The sequence below is a fragment of the Sceloporus occidentalis genome, unplaced genomic scaffold (assembly GCF_023333645.1).
Source record: "Sceloporus occidentalis isolate IW3139 unplaced genomic scaffold, rSceOcc1.0.p SCAF_135, whole genome shotgun sequence".
Lineage (NCBI taxonomy): Eukaryota > Metazoa > Chordata > Lepidosauria > Squamata > Phrynosomatidae > Sceloporus > Sceloporus occidentalis.
The window spans coordinates 1,986,903-2,009,360 of NW_028317115.1; the positions used below are offsets into that span (position 1 = coordinate 1,986,903).

The window sequence follows — 22,458 nt, forward strand, 5'->3', positions numbered from 1 at the left end:
ATCACTGCTACATATTCTAAAGAGCTCTGCTGAACCAGGTCAGAAACTAGCGTTTGATAGTTAAACAAGAACAAAGACCTGGTGCGAGCATGAAGGGGAGTATTCAGCAAACCATCACAACACTAATGTATGTCAGATCTGCTTTCTCCTAAGGAGCATCATTATCAATGTACTTCCAGTGAAATCAGAGCCAACTCAGCAAAAATCTGATTGTAAACTTTGTAGCCTTTTGGCTTTCATACAGACTGTCTAAGGTGGCTGCAGCATTTAGTTTTTGTGTTGTTTGTATTGACACACTTTTTTTTTGGTCAAGGCTACACAAAGCCCAGGAGGAGAACAGAACAGTGGCAGTGGAGAAACAAAATCTGGAACGTAAATTAATGGATGAAATGAATGATGCAAAACGAGAGGCTCACAGACTGCGAGAACTGAGGGAAGGAGCAGAGTGTGAGCTCAGTCGGCTAAAATACGCAGAGGAAGAACTAGTACAGGTACGAGAAGTGAAGCAGCACTTCAGCGCTCTCAAATAGATTGTGTATGTAAATATACAGTAGGTTTTTTGCCAACCTTTGCAGCCTGTAGCTTATTGACGTGTTATCTAGTAGCTTTTATGTTATGAGCCTATTTTCATAGTGTCTTTGGCTGCTTGTCTTAGTATGCTGAATGCATGGTTCTATTTGTGGTCCAAATATATTTCTTATTTCGACACAATGTAATAGAGCACAGTAATACTGGTTTTAGCGCAGTCCATATGATATGTCAGTAACAGGTATTTTAAGGAAAATTAAGTGTTTAATGCCTCACAAGCATTTGTCTTTACAGGAAGGCCTGTGGGGGTTACAGAGTATTTTACAAAAATCATGACCTTCTGCAAGGGATATGTTGGCAGTGAGCCCTGGGTCGGCCCATGTATATCTCTAAATCAAATACTAAGTGTTAATGTGATTGTCATGAAATCACAAGTACAGTGGCATTGGGTTGGATGGAAACCTACCAAGATACGGCTCTTTGTTTCTTTTCACCTGGTTTATTTCCATGCTACCATTACTTGCTCTGCGTCCTGGAAAGTTGTAGCTGCAGTTTGCAAAAGTAAATAAGTAGACAAACTTGACCAAAGAAGCTTGGTGTTGCCATCCAGAAGCGAGACCTCTATATTTTAACCCCTTATTTTTTAGAGAACTTTTCAGATACAAATTAACAGATATAGGAAAGGCTGAACTTGATGGACGCATGTCTTTTTTTCCAGCCTATAGAACTATGTTACTATGTAAGAGACTATGAACAAATGCTTAGTATGTGAAACTCAAATATTAACATCTTGTGTTGTAGGTTCGCATGGCTTTAAAAAAAGCAGAGAAAGAATTTGAACTTCGAAGCAACTGGTCTGTCCCTGATGCTCTCCAAAAGTGGCTTCAGCTAACTCATGAGGTGGAAGTTCAGTACTATAACATTAAGAAGCAGAACGCAGAAATGCAACTTGCGATAGCTAAAGAAGAGGTATATTACATCTATGTCTGACTTTTAAGATATAAATAGTCATAATTACACAGCTCCTGTGTTTGTTTTTAATACCTGCTTTGTGTCTAGGTTATCTTTCTTCTAATTTTGTTGTAAAGGCTATTGTTCACTTTTGACAAGCTTGGTTCCTATGGAAAAAAAACTTCGATTGTATGAAAGCGTATAATAAAAAGTATATATAAAACTCTGTAGCATTAAGAATAACTAGCATTGTTAATGAGCAGGCACCATGTTTCACCATAAGTTAATTATCACATTACAGGAATGATATCATGAGATATCCCAAGGATAATGTGAAGGCTATTTAGGATGAACTATGTATGCAGATGCCTGCAGTTTTATATCACAAAAATAAATATTATTTTCTCCATACATAGCCCTGTAGCTGTATCTTAGAGCAACAAGTTACAGCTGGCTATACACTTTTAAATGAAATTTATAAAGCAACTACTGAACCCAGTGGACATTTAAATAAACTTATTCCCCCCTCTAGAATATTGGATATGTAATGTGTGTGATGTGCTTGTTTGCCTTATATAAAGCTTGCGTTGTTCTTCACATTGTCTGCTAAGGAATTAGTATAAATTAGTATGGCAGCTTGGCATATAGATCCTTCTTAGTCTTGGCACATCATAGATTAAGAAAATCTATTGTTATTTTGTTGATGTTCCTTGTCGGGCCTGAATCTTCACAGCGTTCCCTTGCACATTAAACACCTCATATTTATTCCTTTTTTTCCAGGCTGAAAAAATAAAAAAGAAGAGAAGCACTGTTTTTGGGACTTTACATGTTGCACACAGCTCATCGCTGGATGATGTGGACCATAAAATTCTTGAAGCAAAGTAAGTAGCAAGGATTTGCTTACATTGATAAATAGGTTTACTTTGCATATAAGAATATTAAAGTGAACAGTTTCTCTGAGACGTGTGTGTGTGTGTATATATATATATATATATATATATATTATAGTGCTTCAAGTTTAGCTATAAATCTTAAATGTGTATAAACATTTAATGTTTAATGTTTTATATAAGTCACATTAATCTTATTACTAGTTTTCTACATGAGGGATTGTGAAACATTATTTAGTGAATTTTGATAACCTGTTTTCAACATTTTAACTCCCTGATTCACTTTATTAAGGCTTCAGTTAGCCCTGCATAATGTATAGTGATATCAGGGCATTGAAACATTTAGAACTCTGTAAACACATTATTAGTGCTTTTTCATGTACCAGCACCCCAAGTGCGTCTTAGCAGGTATAGGACATGGCCCCAGTGCCTTAGGTTTAATACCCAAATGTAGCTTTAAGGCAGAGATTTTCTAAAGTTTTCAAAAGAAATCTAAAATCATTTTTTATAGCTTATATTTTAAGAAAACAGCTCTACAAATTTTAGTAGCTACCAGGTGACCAAATAAAAGTTAAAATGTTTCTATAAAAGGAAGGATTTGAATTTTTCCAGACTCCAAAGCTATATGAATGCTCCACCGAGCAGCTTACACGTGCCAGTATGATCCGGAGCTGAGTGAGCAGTGAGTGTGATACAAAGAAGTACAAATAATTGTAAGAAACAGAGAAAAAAAGACTGTGGTGCCATATATTAGGCTATCGGCGTATTAAATGCCTAAACAAATTAATAACAAAAATTAAACATTTTATGTATGTTAAAAAAAAAAAAAAAATGCTTATTGCTTATTGCTAACTGGCTCATTGAGCAGTAGCGTGTCAGAAACCCCTGGACCTGCCACCCTAGACCTAGTAGCCATCAATGTTTTTTAAAAGACGCATTGTATTTTGTTTTAATCATTTACTGTAAACTGTTTCATAGGAAAGCCCTTTCTGAGCTGACTACATGCTTGCGAGAGAGACTTTATCGTTGGCAACAAATAGAGAAGATGTGCGGTTTTCAAATAGTACACAATTCTGGTTTGCCAAACCTGACATCTACGCTGTACTCTGATCATAGCTGGGTGGTGATGCCCAGAGTTTCAATCCCACCGTATCCTATTGCTGGTGGCGTTGATGACCTGGATGAGGACACACCTCCAATAATCTCCCAGTTCCATGGTATGTGCCGCTTTCAGCGTATCTCAGACATGCAAATCAAACATTGTGGCTTTTTTTTACGTAATTCAAGCTCCTTGTAAATCTACCTTAGTGAAAAGAGCAAATATTTACTTTTTTTATATGCATTTTTAGCTGCGCCTCTATTTACCAAAGTCTTCTACATTACTGTTGTCTGAACTCCAAAGCATTTTTAAGCCACTTTCCAGGTTATATAATCTGTTGTAGTGAATTATTAAAAACATATAACATGCCATACAGTAAGAATATATATCTTTTTACTCCCTCTATGCTCCTCCAAGTGTCTGCCCCTATAGCAAACTCACATTAGATATGCTTCAGTACTTATGTTCCTGCACTAGTTATCAATCATATGTTTGAAGTTATAGGACAGCGATACTCAGGATCTTTACACCAATGCACAGTGATTTTTAAAAAAATTATTATTTTGGTACGTGAATACAGTTTAAAATCCTAGCTTTAAGCTGTATTTTTCCTTCAGTATTTTTTTTTTATTATTATTCTTTGTAACAGGGCTGTCCAACTGGTGGAGTGCAGGCCGGATGCAGCCCGCAAGAGACCTTTGGATGCACCGTGACCTTCCTTAGAACACCATATTTTTTATACTTAGATCAGCCCATGATCTGTATTTGACTGTTTAGGTAGTGGGCTTTAAGAAGCCAGCAACGTCAGATCCTGCAGCATAGATAAGGTCCTCTGCTAGGGGCTATTTAGTAAAAAGGTGGAAAAGTTATCAAGGGAAGATTAAATCCCCAAATTCCCTTAAAAACTGAAGTTGGTAAATGCAAGTTCAATCACGAGAACATTAACCATGTATAGGAACACAGAAGAACTTTAAGCACTGTGTAGATGTTAGGATGTATGTACTAGGCTATTGGTACTAACTATTATGATTCACAGTTAAATGGCTTTAGTTTTAAAAACATTAATAAAGCTAAACCAGGTAGAAGTGCCAATATTGATAAAATACGGAACATATTCTGTGAAATTAAAACAGCATAGTTTTCAAATATTTATGCAGGCTTTCATAGTTGTGCTTATATGGGAACTATAACAAAAGCAAGATGGATGTGAGGTTTCCTTGCATGCTGTAAGTGATGGGAGGTCATATATCATCGAGCTTTCCCTGAATCACTTTCTAAGACAGTATTAGAGGCACTTGTGCAAATGTTAAAGTAGTAAAGGGGGGATTTTTGAAGTAGCTTGAAGTTAACTTGTGATAAGAGAGCACATGTATGGGTGCTCCCAGGTCGTCTCCCTCTTGCAAATGTATTCACCAATGAGCCCAAGATCACCATGCTTGTATCATTGTGATGCTATGTTACTAGACAGGGTACGAGGATGGGGACTTAGATTTAAAGTAGTGTTTCTCATAGAAATATATTTCATATTAAAAAATATTTTTATTAGTGTCTGTACCTTTTTAAAATTGATGTGTGCAAACTGATTGGCCATTTAGTTCAGTAATTTATAATAGCTGAGAGCAAAAAATAAAGCAATTCGCATTTGATTATCTTGTTTTTTATTTTTGGTTATTAAGCGACATAAATAAAAATTTACTGTGGGATTTTTTGTAGCATGTGTATAATATACAGAATAAGCAAGTTTTAGTAACATAAATAATTTTAATATGCATTATATAGTTAATACATTTTGCTAATGAGATATCAGACATATATATATATATATATATAAAAAAATCATAAAATGTATTTTAAAGTTATGTTTAATTGATTCAATATGTTCATATGCAAATACTCAAATTGAAATAGCTGCCCCAAAGGATTGGATGTGATATACAAGATTTTTAGTTTGCCACCCATTGCTGATACTCATATGAGGCCTTTACCCACTACATACTTGTGTGTTATAGTTTATTATGAACATCAGGGGGCAAAAAATGACATTAGTGCATTCAATAAACCAGTAGTGCATTATGAAGGTCAATCCTATGACCTTCTTCAGCAAGAAAAGTCAACTTGGCCATACATAATGTACAATAAGAGTTAATGAGTTTTTAAACACATAGTCCACTTGTATAATTTCAAACAACTGAACTTGCATGGCTGTGTTATATGTAGTCTGGGCATGTGATAAAAAAAAAGAGATGTTTTTTTCCAGTCTTTTATTGCAGGGGGTTGACACATTTGGTTTGGATCTTGAAGCCAGGCAAATAATTTAGGAGCCAACTTTTCTTTTTCCTCCCCAATCATCTTTTTATTTTCATATATCACATATATCATATATCTTCAGTGATATGTACTGCAGTTAACCTCTTAGTGATCAGGGGTATTTTAAAACATTAGGACTTAAGCTTGTATTGTTGACCATTATTCTTACTTACACACGCTAACGCCATACACTAACAGACATGCACATGCTAACGTCTTATGCTCGCAAACACCAACAATTTACAGTAACACACACTCTAAATGCATAACACCATACACGCTAACACGACACTCTTAAACACATGCACAGACTATTCAACGACATACACGCACTGTCTAACACTATACATATATAAAAACACACATTCTAACACTATGGAAACATACACACTGAATCTGGCACTACAGTACAGTAAACAATATTGACTCTGGCACTATACATTTACATACACCGACTCTGGCACTATACATATACACACGCTTACAGACTGACTCCAGCACTCTACATATACAGACTGACTCTGGCAGTACAGTGTACACTCATAGAGACCTGCCACTCAGCTGCCTATTTTCTGCCATTGTGAATCCGGCGCCCTACGCTTTCCTGCACGTTCAAGTCACCCTCTTCACAGCGTCCCAAAGGAAAGCATAGGGTGCTGGATTCCCAATGGTAGCCCTGGCCAGATTTTAGCCCCTTGTCCTGCAAAACCCTGGGTGCCAGGAAGTGGTTTCTGGTCACCATGGCAACCTGGAGCTGTTTTATTGTAATGCTATTGCTACAGGAAACTTGGACAATGTTCCTAGCTGATAATGCTGAAGTATTTAACCTGCATTACATTGTAAACAGAGACCTCTAGTGTTTGAAAAATTGAACTGCTGCAGAAATCATTCAAACCAGTGGTTATTGAACATTTAATATAATAATAAAAACATTGTTTTATATATATATATATTAGCCGCATCTGCAGGCCCAATATAAAACCATCCTTGGCCTATGTGCTTGATGTATTAAATGATACATTTTGGCATTTGTGTTCATTCTTCTACTGTGTTCTCCCCCCCCCCCCCCACAGGGACCATTCTAAAAACCCATGGGACCTTAGCGAGAAGCAGCAGCATGTGTCGTTCTCGGCGAACAGTTATTCCACCTTCTCCTAGGGCGCAGCATGTCCTACAGTCACCTGATCCAGATATCTTGTCTGTGTCAAGTTGTCCTGCTCTGTACCGCACTGACCAGGAGGAGGATGCCATCTATTTCATTGCTGAGAAGCAGGGGTATGAGACTGTCAATTTATTTTTGTATAGAATTTTTTTAGTCACCCGTGTGACCTGGAACAAGAGACAGTAAGGAAAAGAGGACAAACGTAAATGACCTGTAGTGCTATATGGTTTCCATTGGGTAATTTGGTATAGATGCGCTAAGTACTTCCATATGATTTCTGACTATATTTTGCACTGTAAATCCTAGTAAAAAAAAAAATTGAGAATGATTTTATTTTTGTTTTTCAGGGACTAGCCTCTGTTTAAATGTTAAGTTTTCAGTCTAAAAACCTAGTTTTAATTTTGGATCTGTTTTAATTTTTAGACTAAGACAATAGATGTTCCACAAAACCGTGGAAAAGAGCACAACAAAGGTTACTGTTTGGCTCCTAATCCTTTCATATTACAGCCCCGCATTTCTCTCACAAATCTTTGTTTCAAGAACATTCAAAAATTGTTGACACCACTCTCAAACAACTAAAATGTGCTTTTATTTTGTGTCTTAAAGGGAGACCCAAGATACAGGTTCAGAATGTGATTCATTGAATTCTTCCATTGGAAGAAGACAGTCTCCTCCCTCAAGCTTTGAAGTGCAGCTGGTTACTTCTGCCATTAGGAAGATATCAAGAGAAGAAACCTCATGTGAAGAATCCTTATCTGGAGACTCTCCTTTAACAGCAGATGTTTCTAAAACATCTCCTGATGCAACAGGTCTAACAGAAAGCCAAAGCATGGTTTTTAGTCCAGCAAGTAAGGTATATAACGGTATTCTGGAGAAGTCTTGCAGCTTGCACCAACTTTCCAGTGTTATACCAATCTCCAAGCTACCACATCCATCCTTCCCTTCCTCTTTAAATGATGGAAAGCCAGTCCAGGAGGTTCATGGCATCCCTGTGCTAAAGACACCATCTCATGAGGTGTCCCAAAATGGAGAGAAAAGCAAGAAGCAATCTAAAATAAAGGTCCTTTTAAAGAAAATATCAAAATAAACCCCTTGACTGAAAACAAGGAAACTTGCCTATCATATTAGAAATGTAGCTCCTTTTTGGAGTTCTCAAGACTGGATGCTTCAGAATTTAATTGTCCACTAATGTCTGTGAAGGTCAAGCCAACAATCCCTGAATTTCATTGAAAAGTGGATCTGTTTACAGTCACTTTTTCTATTTATTTCTGCTTTTAAGTTTTTAGTTATGTTTTTTAAGAAGCCACTTCGGACACATTAGGCTTTAATGGACTAGTAAGCCTTACCTGGGCTTACACAATATTCTTGTTTACTGGAGCGTCTTCTTATCTTTCCACAGAAATATGAAATTTTACACAAAGGACTAAATAACAAACGTATTGCACTACAGTTTTCCAGAATGGAAACAAATATTTGCAAGTGATATTGTTTTAAGATTTGTAAAATGACAGATACCAAAATATCTGTTTTCACTTTTAAATCACCTGGATTTTTAAGTAAAGCCTAGAATTTCTGATGAACGGGATTTCCTCAGATCTCATACATTTTGTATGTGAAGCGTGTTTAGAATTACTTACCTTTCAAGATTAATGTCCTGCTGTAAAGATTTTTTTTCCTTCTGTCCCCTCCACCAGGACTTTCACCATATTTTTGACAAAGTTATAAACTGTATTATATATGTAGATACCATGTAACAAGAGGATATGCTCTTGACTCCTTATGCAAGTGATGATGGTGAAATTTAAGTGAAAGAATGGGTTTGTTTACAGGCAAAGGGTTCCTTGATTTGTGGATCTTTGCATTATAGTTGGAGGCATTTACTGTATTTTGGGCTGAAACCCCACTGTTACATAAGCATGCACACATGCAAAATACATTTTTGTTTATATTATTGAAAAAGCGTTACAGGCAAATCTGTTTTGCTAGTTCAAAATTGACACCATGGGTATTGTTCCATTTGTATGCCATATGCATTTCGCACGGCCCAGATGACTAGGAATTGCAGTGGGTGCCCTGACTACTCCTAACAGATTTCTGGTTCTCTGCTACAAGAGATTTGTACATGATGTAACATACTGAAAGCCACTTTTAACTACTAATACTTTTGCTACTACAAAACATAGGTGTCATCCATTTTGCCAATCGTTATCCATTAATTTGTTTGCCTGTTAAAATCAGAATCACTATATTTAGATCTGTTACATTTCAGGATGTTAAATTTTCCAATAAACTAATTTATTCGGTTTCTGGAAAGAGCTTTCTTTCACACGCATTTACTATTTCCTGGCATTACTGTTATCTGTATTACAGTTATTCTGGCATATGATGTAATTACAGCAATGTTTGATGTAGTTTTTCAAGATGTGTATATATATGTGTATATATATATATATATATATATATATATATATATATATATATATATATATATATATATATATATATATATATATATATATATATATATATATATATATATATATATATATATATATATATATAAAAAATTCAGCATATATGACATGTCTATCATGTCATTGATATTTCTATATCCGGTATTGCAACGATTTGCATTATTTTTAGCATATGAACTTTCCTTGAGATTTTACCACCTCAATAATGCACAAACAAAAGAGTTTTGTAAATATTTTACTTATCATGCCATTTACATTACAGATCAAAGCAGATGGAGGGAAAAATAGTTTTCAGTACAATAAAAGCTACACTAATTAATTTAGATTTTCAGGAGTGAGTGCGTATGCGGGAGGGGCTTTAACTTTCTCTTCACTCTTTATGATCAAGGGGCAAGTTTCTCCAGCATGAAGGACTGAGCTTGCCACTTGTATAATGCATGATGATGAGACAAACGACCTTACTGGGGTGGGCTTTCATATTGTAAAGTGAAGCCAAGGAGTTGAAATCAACCTTCCTTTTAGTGGAACATTTTGTTCAACTTAGAAAAAAACACAATCTTTCACATATATGCCTTTTCAATGGGTTTAACCACATGAAATAAACATTTTATAAACATTTTGTGTTTGACATCACCATATTATTGCCTGCTTTGGAGTCACATGACAATTGAGTGTGAGCATAAAATATAAGACAATTTTACTTGAATAAAGAATTATTTCTGGGATAGGTTTGGACGTTAAACTTTTTTTTAGAGTGATGTTTGTTCTGCATTTATCTATGAAAATGATAGTTTTGGTAGAGCAAGTGTAATGGCACCTGTATGATTCAGTCCACCAGCTTTAAGCTGAATGCCAGTGCTTTGGACGAAAGGCGTCTCTTTATATACGGCTATCTCAAATATCATTCTGCATGTAAAGCTGTGGATGCCACAGTCTCAATTACAGATCCTCCTAAAATGAACAAAAATCTGTCATGTCATCAAGAATTATTTAAATAATCTCTGCCTTTAATTTAAATAGTAAAAACTAGACTTGTGCATTCGTCTTCGGGCGCACATGAAAACGAACACGAAGAGTGCGCTTTCTTGTTCGTTCCGAAGACACGCCGAAGAGAAGACGGCGGCGGTAAAATGTAGGCGAAGACGAAGACACACACCACGAAGATCTTCGTGATCGTCTTCGTCTACCATTCCCCCCCCCCCCCGCTTCTAACTTACCTTGTCTTCGCGGCAATTCCCGGAAGTGGAAATCCGCAGGTTCGCCTTCACGGGTTACAGGGCAGTGCGAATGAGCCTATTGGTCGCCTACAGGGAGCTCCTCTGGCATCAACCAATTGGTTGATGCCAGAGGAAGACCCTGCAGGTGACCAATAGGCTCACTCGCACGGTCTTTGTAAGTTTACCCCTGACAGCGAACCTATGGATTTCCATTGGCATCTGCAGGGTAAGTTGCAGCATTGGGGTTTTAAAACCCCAATGCTGCAACTTACCCGGCACATCCCACTGGCCTCCCTCCCTGTTGAATTAGTTAAATGTCCGTACGAGCGACTTTATTGGTCGCTCGTACGGACATTTAACCCGGCACAGACTAACTAATTGAACAGGGAGGGAGACCAGTGGGATGTGCCGGGTAAGTTGCAGCATTGAGGTTTTAAAACCCCAATGCTGCAACTTACCCTGCAGATGCCACTGGTCTCCCTCCCTGTTCAATTAGTTAAATGTCCGTTACGGCACCAGGAGTTTGCCAGTCTGTACGAGCGACCCTATTGGTCGCCAGCAGGAGGCTCGTCTGCCATTGGTTGATGGCAGACGAGCCCCCTGCTGGCGACCAATAGAGTTGCTCATACGTACATTTAAACTCCTGGCGCCAGAGCTGCATTAACCCCGTATTAACCCCTTAACTGGGAAAACGAACACGAATATTCGCCCGAAGAGAAGACAGGAACAGGCGAATATTTGCGGAATACGAAGATTCCCCGCCCCCCCCCGAAGACGAGCATGAAGACGAACACGAAGAGCCCACTGGTGCCCAAGTCTAGTAAAAACTACAGAGCTATTTGAGGCTTGGATGCACTGCTGATATTGTAAATTTATTTTTGTACTTCTGAACCCCACTGCAGGACTTTCATAATATCTAGGAATATTTAAGAATTAAAATTATAACCTATGAAATATATTGGTGTGTATGGCTGTAGGTCGTATTTTAGTCTCCATTTCTCGAGTCAGAACTCTAGTGCGATTCAATCGGTGCCTTAAGGTATTTGTACTAGTATAATTCTGCATAGTTTATTAGCTTCCTGACCACAGCATATGCAGCTATAGCAAAGAGGTAGAGTAGTTAACCATTAAACTACTTTTAATTATAGCATTGTTATTGCTGAAATATAATTAATCCACTGTTTGGAAATCTGCATTTTCTGCAAAGTATAAATACACTATATGAAGAAAAGTATTGGGACACCTGACCATTATCCCCTCGGGGACTTTTATGACATCTCAAAACATAGATGTTAATATGTAGTTGGTCCCCGTTCATCCAGTAGACCATTTGTGAGGCCAGGCACTGGAATAGAAAATGGTCTTCCCCAAATTGTTCCCACAGTTGGAAGCATAGCATTGTCCAAAATATCTTGGTATGCTAAAGCAGTAAGATTTTCACTGGAAGTAAGGGGCCTAGCTGAAACCCCAATTTCAATAATTAAGAGGTGTGTTCCAATACTTTTGTCCATATAGTGGTGCTCAAAGCAAGGTCCAAAAATATATGGTTGGGTGAGTTTGGTGTGGAATAACTTGACTGGCCCACATAGAGCTCTGACCTCAACCCCATCGAACACCTTTGGAATGAACTGGAACGGAAATTTTCAGCCGAGCTTTCTCGTCCAATGTAAGCGCCTGACCTCACAAATGCTCTAGTTTTGTAGAGCATTTTGGATGAATGGCCAAAAATTCCCACAGAAACACTCCGTAATTTTGTGGTAAGGCTTTTCCAAGAGTAGCAGAAGCTGTTATAGCTGCTAAGAGGGGACCAACTACATATTAATGTATATTTATTTTTTACGGAATGTTATCAAAGTGCCTGTTGGTGTAATGGCCAGGTGTCCCAATAATTTTGTCCATATAGTATATATTAGTAGTAGATCAGTAAGAAAACTACTTTGCCCATGTAATTTTCCCATTTGTCCTCTACCGACAGTGGATTGATATACACATGATTTTGCCATAAAATGCCAGAAAGTGGCTATTTTAGGTAGGACAGGCCCAGCGTACATTGTTTCTTTCTGTTTCTCTCCAAAGCTCTGTCTATTTAAGATCAGCTTCTTTTAACTCCCTAAATACCATCTAAACCCTCTTATGTTTAAACATAACCCAAAGCAGTGTACACTTTTATTGTTGTGAATATTAATTCCGATCATCATGTGTTCACAATTCTTAGAGACTTAAGAAAATGTATAGGTTATGTTCAATTTATATGGCAGTAGGTACAGAATACATTTTTGAGTATTTTCCCTAAAACTGTGTGTGGAACATCTGGGAGTCTTGCAGGCACACGCATAGCACTTAAAAATACTTGGTTTACTATAATGTAATTTTTGCACGGCTTAGTTGCAAGATAAGACATTTGAGGTCAGTCTGAAATACTGACTGCATTAATTCTACATGAAAGACTGGTGAAAGGCACGGTTTACAATCCCAGACAACCCCAATAAAGAAGACGACATATTAAAGTATTCTGTGAGTATCTTTATAACGAATTCAGTGATTGGAATGCACATGTTATATTTTTACTATAGATCACTAATTTTAAAATAGCCTCCCTTTCTGTATACCAAAAGGATAACAATATTTTATTTAGCGTCGGCCTTAGTAGTAGTTTTGTATAATAAGCATGGAGCAAAACTGGAATAACAGTTCATGGGTTCCAAAGTACATCTCAGTCTCCATACGGTAAAAAAAAGTGTTGTACGTCAAGCAGCTTGGAACAGATGGGTAATTTTGGTAATTAAGAAAAATCAAGCGGTTGTGCCCTCTGTCATAGCTCGGTATGTGATTTACATAGATAATATATTGAAAGTTTTTAAGTAATAAGCTCTATTTAGAATTTAATGTAAAATGTTCCACTAATATAATTTATGTGTTTGCTACGTGTCAAAAAGGCGTGGCGAGAGCATTGTGTTTTTAACGTGTGTAATATCTAAATACTGTGTAGCTAACTATTGCCCTCTATACAAGTATAAAGCCATAACATCATAAAGTCAGTATCACAAGTCGCAAGAATCGACTGTATACGTTGGAAATGCCAAGGTAATAACTATTTCTTCTTTTCCTTTCTGTTACTTATTACTTCCTTTTAAGGACATCCGGGTCCCAAAACGTCATGTAGTTCCTACTCCAGCTTTCCAGCTGGACCAGTTTGCCTCTGGTCTCAATAGGATCAGTGAATATTAATGAGTTCCCATCATGTGTCATGATTAATCGCGTAGGGAATTCCATAAGAAGTTATGTCATTGAATCACATTCTGTGGTTTCTTATAGTCAGAGAACAGATTTATCCGTGTTAACTTTTCAGGGCAGGGCTTGTTCTTGAAGCAATAGGTTTTTTTATCTGCAAATTATTAAAGAAGACAATGATGTCCTTGGGGTTGTCTTGGTATGATGGGTCTTTGGACCTAGGAAGTCTGATGATTATTTTGAGCTCTATAAAGATTTCCCTTTAACAGGTTATTCTCAGATTTTAGAGACTCAATTTAACTTGAGTTGCATCTCTTTGCTCTGTGAAGTAACTCAGTAACTCCTTGCAGCATAAGGTATACTCAAGAGAACTTTAGAGTCCAGTAAAGAAATCTTTTACTTACCAGCAAACTCATCCTTCCCACTTACCCCAGACAGAACCAAACTCTGGTACCTGGATGCGAGGTCAACACACTTCCAGGCTCAGGAGGCAGTGTGCTACAAGAAAGGAGGACTGCACCGTTAATGCCTGAAATGTGTGTTTAAGTGCCAATTTTGTCTGGCTGAGAGTTGTCAGTTGTTTGTGTGCATTTGAGATTGTCAGGGTGCCTGAAGCTTATTAGTGTGACAGGAGTGCTTCAGCACAATAAGTGTGAGCAATTATATGTCATTGTCACTTGAGGATACATTTGTTTTGAATTAAATTGTGTAGGAAATGAATAGTCATTGCTAAATAAACAGCTAAGTGGGGATAGGCTTAAACCAAAAAAAAATAAAATCCACTGTGCACTATTAGGAAAAATGCCACTTACTTTATAAAAAAAAAAAAAAGAGAGAAAAAGATTAAACCCAAGCAGGAATAGGTATCCAGAGGCAATGATTTTAATTAACAGAGGGAGGTAGTCACAATATGTAGAATATGTCATGCTTATGGGAAAACAAGGCCCAAAGCCATAATTTATATTTCAAAATGAAATAGTAAAGTAATGTGTTTTTACAAAACCTTTAAGGTGGATTTAATGATAAAACTAGGACACTATATGAAATAAGAACTACTACCACCTAGTGGCAGAATGGTGATTTGTTTTTAAAGAATGGCTAAATGCATCTGAAGGAAACATGGCATCCGACAGCAATCAGGTTTTTTTCAAAGTTGCTCATTGACTACAGCAACTGCATAGTTTACGTGCGTACAGAATTAACCCCTTCAGGATAGATAACAGGGCGAAACTAGAAACCACGGGTTCCCAGTACAAAAAATGCCACCTTTGCCCTCAAACAGCTTGTGATTGTTCCCTTTGCTCCTAAACAGCTGGTCTGTGCAATCATTGTATGTCTGATTCTATGCCTTCAGTGCTGAGTTCACATGTGAATTTCAATTGCGTTATGCTGTACCACATCTGTTCAGTAAATGTTATTTAAACGTATTTAATTTATACATTTGTGAAATAAATATTCTTGCCAACATGTTTTTGTGAAGGGGTGCCACATACAGGATCCGTCCTGAGTGCCAAATACTCTAGGTATGCCCCTGGGTCAAAAGTGTACCAAGGAAGGAAAAGCAGTGAACCGGTGACATTGTCATGAGCAGGGCTGTCCTTAAGTGTTCAGGCGCTCTGTGCGGGCTACTTCTCTGGTGCCCCCTCGACAAAAAAGAATGGGGAAAATTCTTGTAAAAAACAACAAGTTTTAATTAGAGATTATTTATTTGCAACTCCAAACAAGTACAATAAAATATAACTGGTAACAATAATGTACCTTAAATACATTAAATATAGGGGGGGAAAAACAGCTAACAGTGCAATCTTTGTAACAAAAACATTTTTCCTTTAAATATTGAAAAAATTGGAAATATTTCCTTTGCACCCCCTCCATGCACGATACAATGCAATAACTCCCTCTGCTCCCACACAAAAAAATATATATTTGCCACACTGACTGCAGAGTAGAGGGTCCTCTCTCCCGTACACTTCCCCAGAGCCCCTTTGTCCCTTCATTCACTAAGCCTTTATTTTCCTTTCTCCCTGTAGTTTAGGCATAGATCAAATAAACAACATGTTAACAACACTTGCGTGTATAGCATTGTAGGTATAGTCCAACAGAATAACGCTCAAACCCAGCATTGCAAGTATAGATCAACTGGGAATCACATGTAAACTCAGCACTGAAGGTATAGATCAAATAACCAACACATGGAAACAGCACTGCAGGTATAGACCAACCAAATAAGATATACAAACCCTGTATTTGCAGGTATACATAAAGAATGTATGGAAACACAGCATAGCAGATATAGATCAACAGAATAACACAAACACCCATCTTTGCATGTATAGATCAACTGGTAATCACATATAAACTCAGATGCAAATTGCTAAAAAAGTTAATGCTGGTTCTGATAGAAAGGTGTCAGAGCACACAGTGAATCGCAGTTTGTTGCGTATGGGGCAGCATAGCCACAGACCAGTCAGGATGCCCATGCTGACCCCTGTGTGTGTGTGTGTGTATCGCTTACCTGGAGAACACATGGCACCAGGATGCACTATGGGAAGAAGGCAAGCCAGCGGAGGCAGTGCGATGCTTTGGGCAATGTTCTTCTGGGAAACCTTGGGTCCTCCCATTCATGTGGATGTTATTTTGACATGTACCACCTACCGAAGCATTGTTGCATATTATGCACACCCTTTCATGGACACAGTATTCCCTGATGGCATTGGCCTCTTTCAGCAGGGTAATGCGTCCTACCACAAAGCAAAAATGTTTCAGGAATGGTTTGAGGAACACAACAATGAGTTCAAGGTGTTGACTTGGCCTCATTCCCCAGATCTCAATCCAATCGAGCATCTGTGTGATGTGCTGGACAAACATGTCTGATCCATGGAGGCCCCATCTCGCAATTTAGAGGACTTAAAGGATCTGCTGCGAACGTCTTGGCGCCAGATACCACAGCACACCTTTAGAGGTCTAGTGCAGTCCATGTCTCGATGGGTCAGGCTACTTTTTGTGGCAAAAGGGGGACCTACACAATATGAGGTAGGTGGTAATAATGTTATGACTGATCGGTGCATATTTTGTGAGTGTATTTAAGCACTCTCATGTCAGGTCGCATTCAGTCATTCATTTGAATTTGAGTTAGTATACCTGCCATACAGAGTCACATGTACTTAGGTTCGAGTTGACTGCTTGCCATAAAGAGTCCAGCCTAAAGGCCACACTGCGGGAGAATATATGTGAGGGAAATGAAAATGTGGAGTCATTATGGGTAGAAATATATGGAAAGAAAAATAATAAAATACTGATCGGGGTTTGCTATAAGCCACCAAATATAATGGAAGCAGCAGAAGATCAATTATTAAAGCAAATAAACAAGGCAGCAAATCACAATGAGGTGGTTATTATGGGGGACTTTAACTATCCTGACATAAACTGGGAAACAGAGACCTGTGAATCTCATAAAGGAAACCGGTTTCTGACTATAAGTAAGGATAATTATCTGTCCCAAATGGTACAGGACCCGACCAGAGGGGGCGCCCTACTGGACTTAATATTAACCAACAGACCTGACAGAGTAACTAATGTGCAGGTCAGGGGGCATCTAGGAAATAGTGATCACAATATGATACATTATAACTTGTCCTTCAATAAGGGAACTCTTAGAGGAGCCACAAGAACCATGAACTTTAGGAAGGCAAAGTTTGATCAACTAAAAGAAGCCCTTAACACTGTAAATTGGGAAAATGTCCTCAAAAACAAGAGTACAGACACTCAATGGGAGATTTTTAAGGATATCTTAAATTCTCACTGTGAAAGGTACATACCGTATGGGAATAAAAGAGTCAGGAACAAGAGAAAACCAATGTGGATAAATAAAAATGTAAAGGGGGTAATAAATGGCAAAAAAAAGGCATTTAAGCTACTAAAACAGGAAGGCAGTGAGGAAGCACTAAAAAGCTATCGGGAAAAAAATAAAATATGTAAAAATCAGATAAAAGCAGCAAAAGTGGAGACAGAAAGACTCATTGCCAAAGAGAGTAAGACAAACCCCAAAATGTTCTTTAACTATATAAATAGTAAAAAGGTTAAACATGAAAGCGTTGGCCCCTTAAAAAGTAATGAGTGAGAAGTTATAGACGGGGATCAGGAAAAAGCTAATCTATTAAGTATATTCTTCTCTGCTGTATTCACAGAGGAAAATGAAATGCCAGGTAATATACAGCAGGATGAGATAACTGCCCCAGTACATGTCGCCTGTCTAACCCAGGAAGAAGTGCAGTGCCGCCTAAAAAAAATCAAAATAGACAAATCACCAGGTCCAGATGACATTCACCCCCGCGTTCTAAGGGAGTTAAGTAATGTAATAGACAGACCCCTATTTCTAATATTCAAGGACTCTATAGTGACAGGGTCTGTTCCCCAGGACTGGCGCATAGCAAATGTTGTGCCAATATTCAAAAAGTGGACAAAAAGTGACCCGGGGAATTATAGGCCTGTTAGTTTAACTTCTGTTGTGTGTAAACTGTTTGAGGGTTGCTATTTTGGAGTATCTCAATGAAAATAAGTGTATGACTCCATATCAGCATGAGTTTACAAGGGATCGGTCCTGTCAAACTAACCTGATCAGCTTTTATGAGGAGGTGAGCTCAAGACTGGATCGGGGTGAATCGCTGGATGTCGTATATCTTGATTTTTCCAAAGCATTTGATACGGTGCCACATAAAAGGCTGGTACATAAAATGAGAATGCTTGGGCTGGGGAGAATGTGTGTATGTGGGTAAGTAACTGGCTCAGTGATAGGAAACAGAGGGTGGTTATTAATGGTACATACTCTGAGTGGGTTACTGTTGCTAGTGAGGTACCACAGGGGTCAGTTTTGGGTCCTATTCTTTTTAATATATTTATTAATGACCTTGTAGAGGGATTGTATAGTAAAGTATCAATCTTTGCAGACGATACTAAGCTCTGTAACGTGGTTAACACAATAGAGGACAGTGCACGATTACAAATGGATCTGCATAGGTTGGAGGCTTGGGCTGGGATGTGGCAGATGAGGTTCAACACAGATAAATGTAAGGTTATGCACGTGGGGAAGAAAAATCCAGGCTGGGAATATGTATTAAATGGGAAAACACTGGGGACGACTGACATGGAAAAGGACTTAGGAGTTTTAGTTAACAGTAAATTTACCTGTAGCGACCAGTGTCAGGCAGCTGCTGCTAAGGCAAATAAAATCATGGGGTGCATCAAAAGGGGCATAGATGCCCACGACAAGGAAATAATTCTACCACTGTACAAGTCACTAGTGAGACCACACATGGAATACTGTATACAGTACTAGGCACCAGTGTACAAGAAAGATATAGTGGAGCTGGAAAGGGTTCAAAGACGGGCAACCAGAGTAATAAGGGGAATGGGAGGACTACAGTACCCAGAAAGATTATCAGAATTAGGGTTATTTAGTTTGGAAAAAAGACGGCTTAGGGGGGATTTAATAACTATGTATAAATATATAAGGGGACAGTACAGAGATCACTCCCAGGACCTATTTATACCCAGGACTGTATCTATAACAAGGGGACATCCTCTACGGTTGGAGGAAAGAAGGTTTCTACACCAGCACAGACAGGGGTTCTTTACAGTAAGAGCGGTGAGATTATGGAACTCTCTGCCAGAGGAAGTGGTTATGGTAAACTCAATAAAAGAGTTCAAAAGGAGCCTGGACGTGTTTCTTGAAAGCAATAATATTACAAGTTATGGATATTAGATTAATAGGGACAGAACGTTGATCCAGGGATTTATTCTGATTGCCATATTTGGAGTCGGGAAGGAATTTTCCCCCTGGTATGGGGCAATTGGCATCTGCTTCATAAGGGTTTTTTTGCCTTCCTCTGGATCAACACCGTATGGACACAATATGTATATAGGTTGAACTTGATGGACTTTGGTCTTTTTTCAACCTTATGAACTATGTTACTATGTTACTATGTTACTGTGGTACTTAAATAGTGAAAGCCATGGAAAATATCACATAACTGACAACAGCATTGTGTAGGTCTACAAATAAAGGATGTTTTTTTTGGAATTAAGTCGGTACTTACCTAGATTACTGCATCTCGCCCCGTGTTTTATGATCAAGGAAAAAACTGCTTTTTTCCCTATAAGTATACTTGCTGCACCAACTCACTTGAATGTCTGTTTTTCTTCTGCAGGGATGTAAACATGTAATGTAAAAAAAAAAAAAAAGGTTTTAGCAATACCTCCTAAGTATTTGAGGACCAAAATGATTTGTTTTATTGTATTTTTCTGATGGTAAGAAGAAAAGTTCTTTGAAATATTTTGAAACTAAAGTTTTGTTTTTAACTTTATAAAAGCCTATTCCAACTTTTTTTTTGGTGCCTTTTTTTTGGTGCACTGGAACATGATTTACCAGATCTTCCACAGATCTCACTTAAAGCTGTAGGTAACATCACTGATGCTCTTTAAATATGTATGCATTTTTAACTTTAATTTTTTATTTCACTTTTCAATTATCTAAAAAAATAAGCCTCAGATCTGCAACACTGCATTCTGGTTAATAGTATGTGTGAGCAGAACATAAAGAAGCCATCAGAAATTCCATTGGGGTCTCTAGAGACTCTGCAGGGGCTCTACTACACTGACAAACCATACCTACTGTGTTGGAATTTAATGCTGTTTGTGTGACAGCACTTGTACAGAGATTACACTCTGTATGTCAGCTCAGAGCCCGAGTTGCTGACTCTAGATTACAGAGAGGAGAGTAAGGCTGCCATCAGATTGTTGTTGCAGTGTCAATTTTAACCCATGACATACCAGGTGCATCATTAGTCTTATACGACCAGATTTTTGTTAATGTAGCCAATACATCAGCTCTCGCTAAAGGGTAAAGAAACATCAGATTTGGAAAATCAGCAGTTGTCAAGATATATCTGAGTTGACATTCAATTTAAGAGACCTTTGAATTTTTTTGCTATGTCTCCAGAATGGACTTGCAAAATCGATGTCTAATCAAGAAGAAACCTTTATTTGCCTGTTTTACCAGCTCATGCAGTATTTGTTCTGTTCTATTAGTTCCTGCCTGCTAATGTTATTGTTCGAGTCTAGACTTGAGCTCGGTTCTTCTGGGCTGCTGCTAGCAGAGCACTTATGGATGCCCATGGTTGCTTCGTGCTAACAGAAGTCCACACTTTCCTACCTTCATTGGTCCTGGACTGCTACAAAAATAGGCATTTTTAATTTTTCTTTTTTTTGCTTAAGCTTTTCAATTGAAAATATAGATACAAACCCTTTACTGTGACAATGATGTTGAGTTAGCTTACCGTATATGACAAGGTGTTGCCCTTCCTTGAACATTTTATAATTTGACAACCTGACTCCTGTGCAAAAGAAACATACAGTATAATCAGTATAACCATGTAAACGGTTTCGGGTCATCATCAGTCATTTTTATTTCTCTAAAATTAACTTGCATGATCACTATCTAAGAAAGAATAAAAAAACATAGTTTTTATTTGCCTTCCCCTTCAGAAAATATAGTTTGTTATTTTGGTAGTGTTGCAAAATACTATTGTTACTGCACCGGTCTAGACTGGAAATATGGAATGGAATGTGTAAACTGTATTACTTGCTGTTAATCTGTTGGATAACAGGTTGTGTTCAGTGTTCTACACACACACACACACACACACACACACACACACACACCAGTTTATGTAACACATAACACTATAGACATTATACAGACATCTTATGGACTACTTCTGGACTACCCATCTTCTAAATTCTATATTCTCCTTAAGATACACTAACCAGACAATCCAGATTTGCCCATTATTCCTGGCATCAAAACTGTCACTGATCACGTATCCAGACATACTGAAAACATATGAAAACCCTTTGTATACACGACAATAGATTATCCATGAAGAAATCTGCAAGGATCCAGTGTGAGTATAAATTCTGCCTAAAACTCTAGTTATGCTAGAAACCTCAATGCCCATGCGATTGCCTTTTCATAGTGGTCAAAAATCTTCAAGTTAAAGCAGTCCGCCTTCACTGCCCTCTCCTCTACGGGTATTTTCTATTTTGAGACTGTTATTCATGTTACTTTATGAGGAATTTCACTAATAACACAATGGGATTCTTCACATAGAAGGAAACCTGTGGTGTATTTTGGGAGAGCTCTGGCCTGCTCTTGACCTACAGCAGCACCCCATCTGCCCCAAAAAACATCCTTTATGCTGAGCACCGAGATTTGAAATCCTATCCTGATGCACTGCATTTACAGGATGTGTGGGATAAACTATGCTATGGATGTTGTGGCAATTCCAAGGAAAATCTTTGATCTCCTCAACCGGCTCATGGAACAGTCGTACATCAGGGATCCGATTTCAGGGCCACCTCATGGAGCGACCTCCCTAGTATACACCGCTGAGCATGGGACAGCATTATGTGTAGTGATCAGAACCTACAAGAAACCCACAATACAACGCAAGTCTATATACTGTGACATTTGTTCAGATTAGGTTGAAAGCCAATGCATGTTGTAAGTGTAAATGGCTATAACATGGTAATTGTAAATGAA

General features: G+C 38.0%; 1 protein-coding gene across 3 annotated transcripts in view; it reads left to right on the plus strand.

The window, feature by feature from the left end:
• LOC149281340 (stromal interaction molecule 2-like) overlaps positions 1-8,024 on the plus strand; it is a 34,960-nt gene extending 26,936 nt beyond the window's left edge. Inside the window, exons 6-11 of one of the 3 annotated variants that reach the window (XM_089499413.1) lie at positions 314-491; positions 1,330-1,512; positions 2,260-2,360; positions 3,348-3,586; positions 6,849-7,050; positions 7,544-8,024. In XM_089499413.1, the coding sequence (XP_089355539.1) occupies positions 314-491; positions 1,330-1,512; positions 2,260-2,360; positions 3,348-3,586; positions 6,849-7,050; positions 7,544-8,024 (1,384 nt within the window). Of the gene's footprint in view, positions 1-313; positions 492-1,329; positions 1,513-2,259; positions 2,361-3,347; positions 3,587-6,848; positions 7,075-7,543 lie in introns of all 3 variants that reach the window. The other 2 variants (XM_089499412.1, XM_089499414.1) reach the window with 2 other exon arrangements.
• The last annotated feature ends 14,434 nt before the right edge of the window (positions 8,025-22,458 follow it).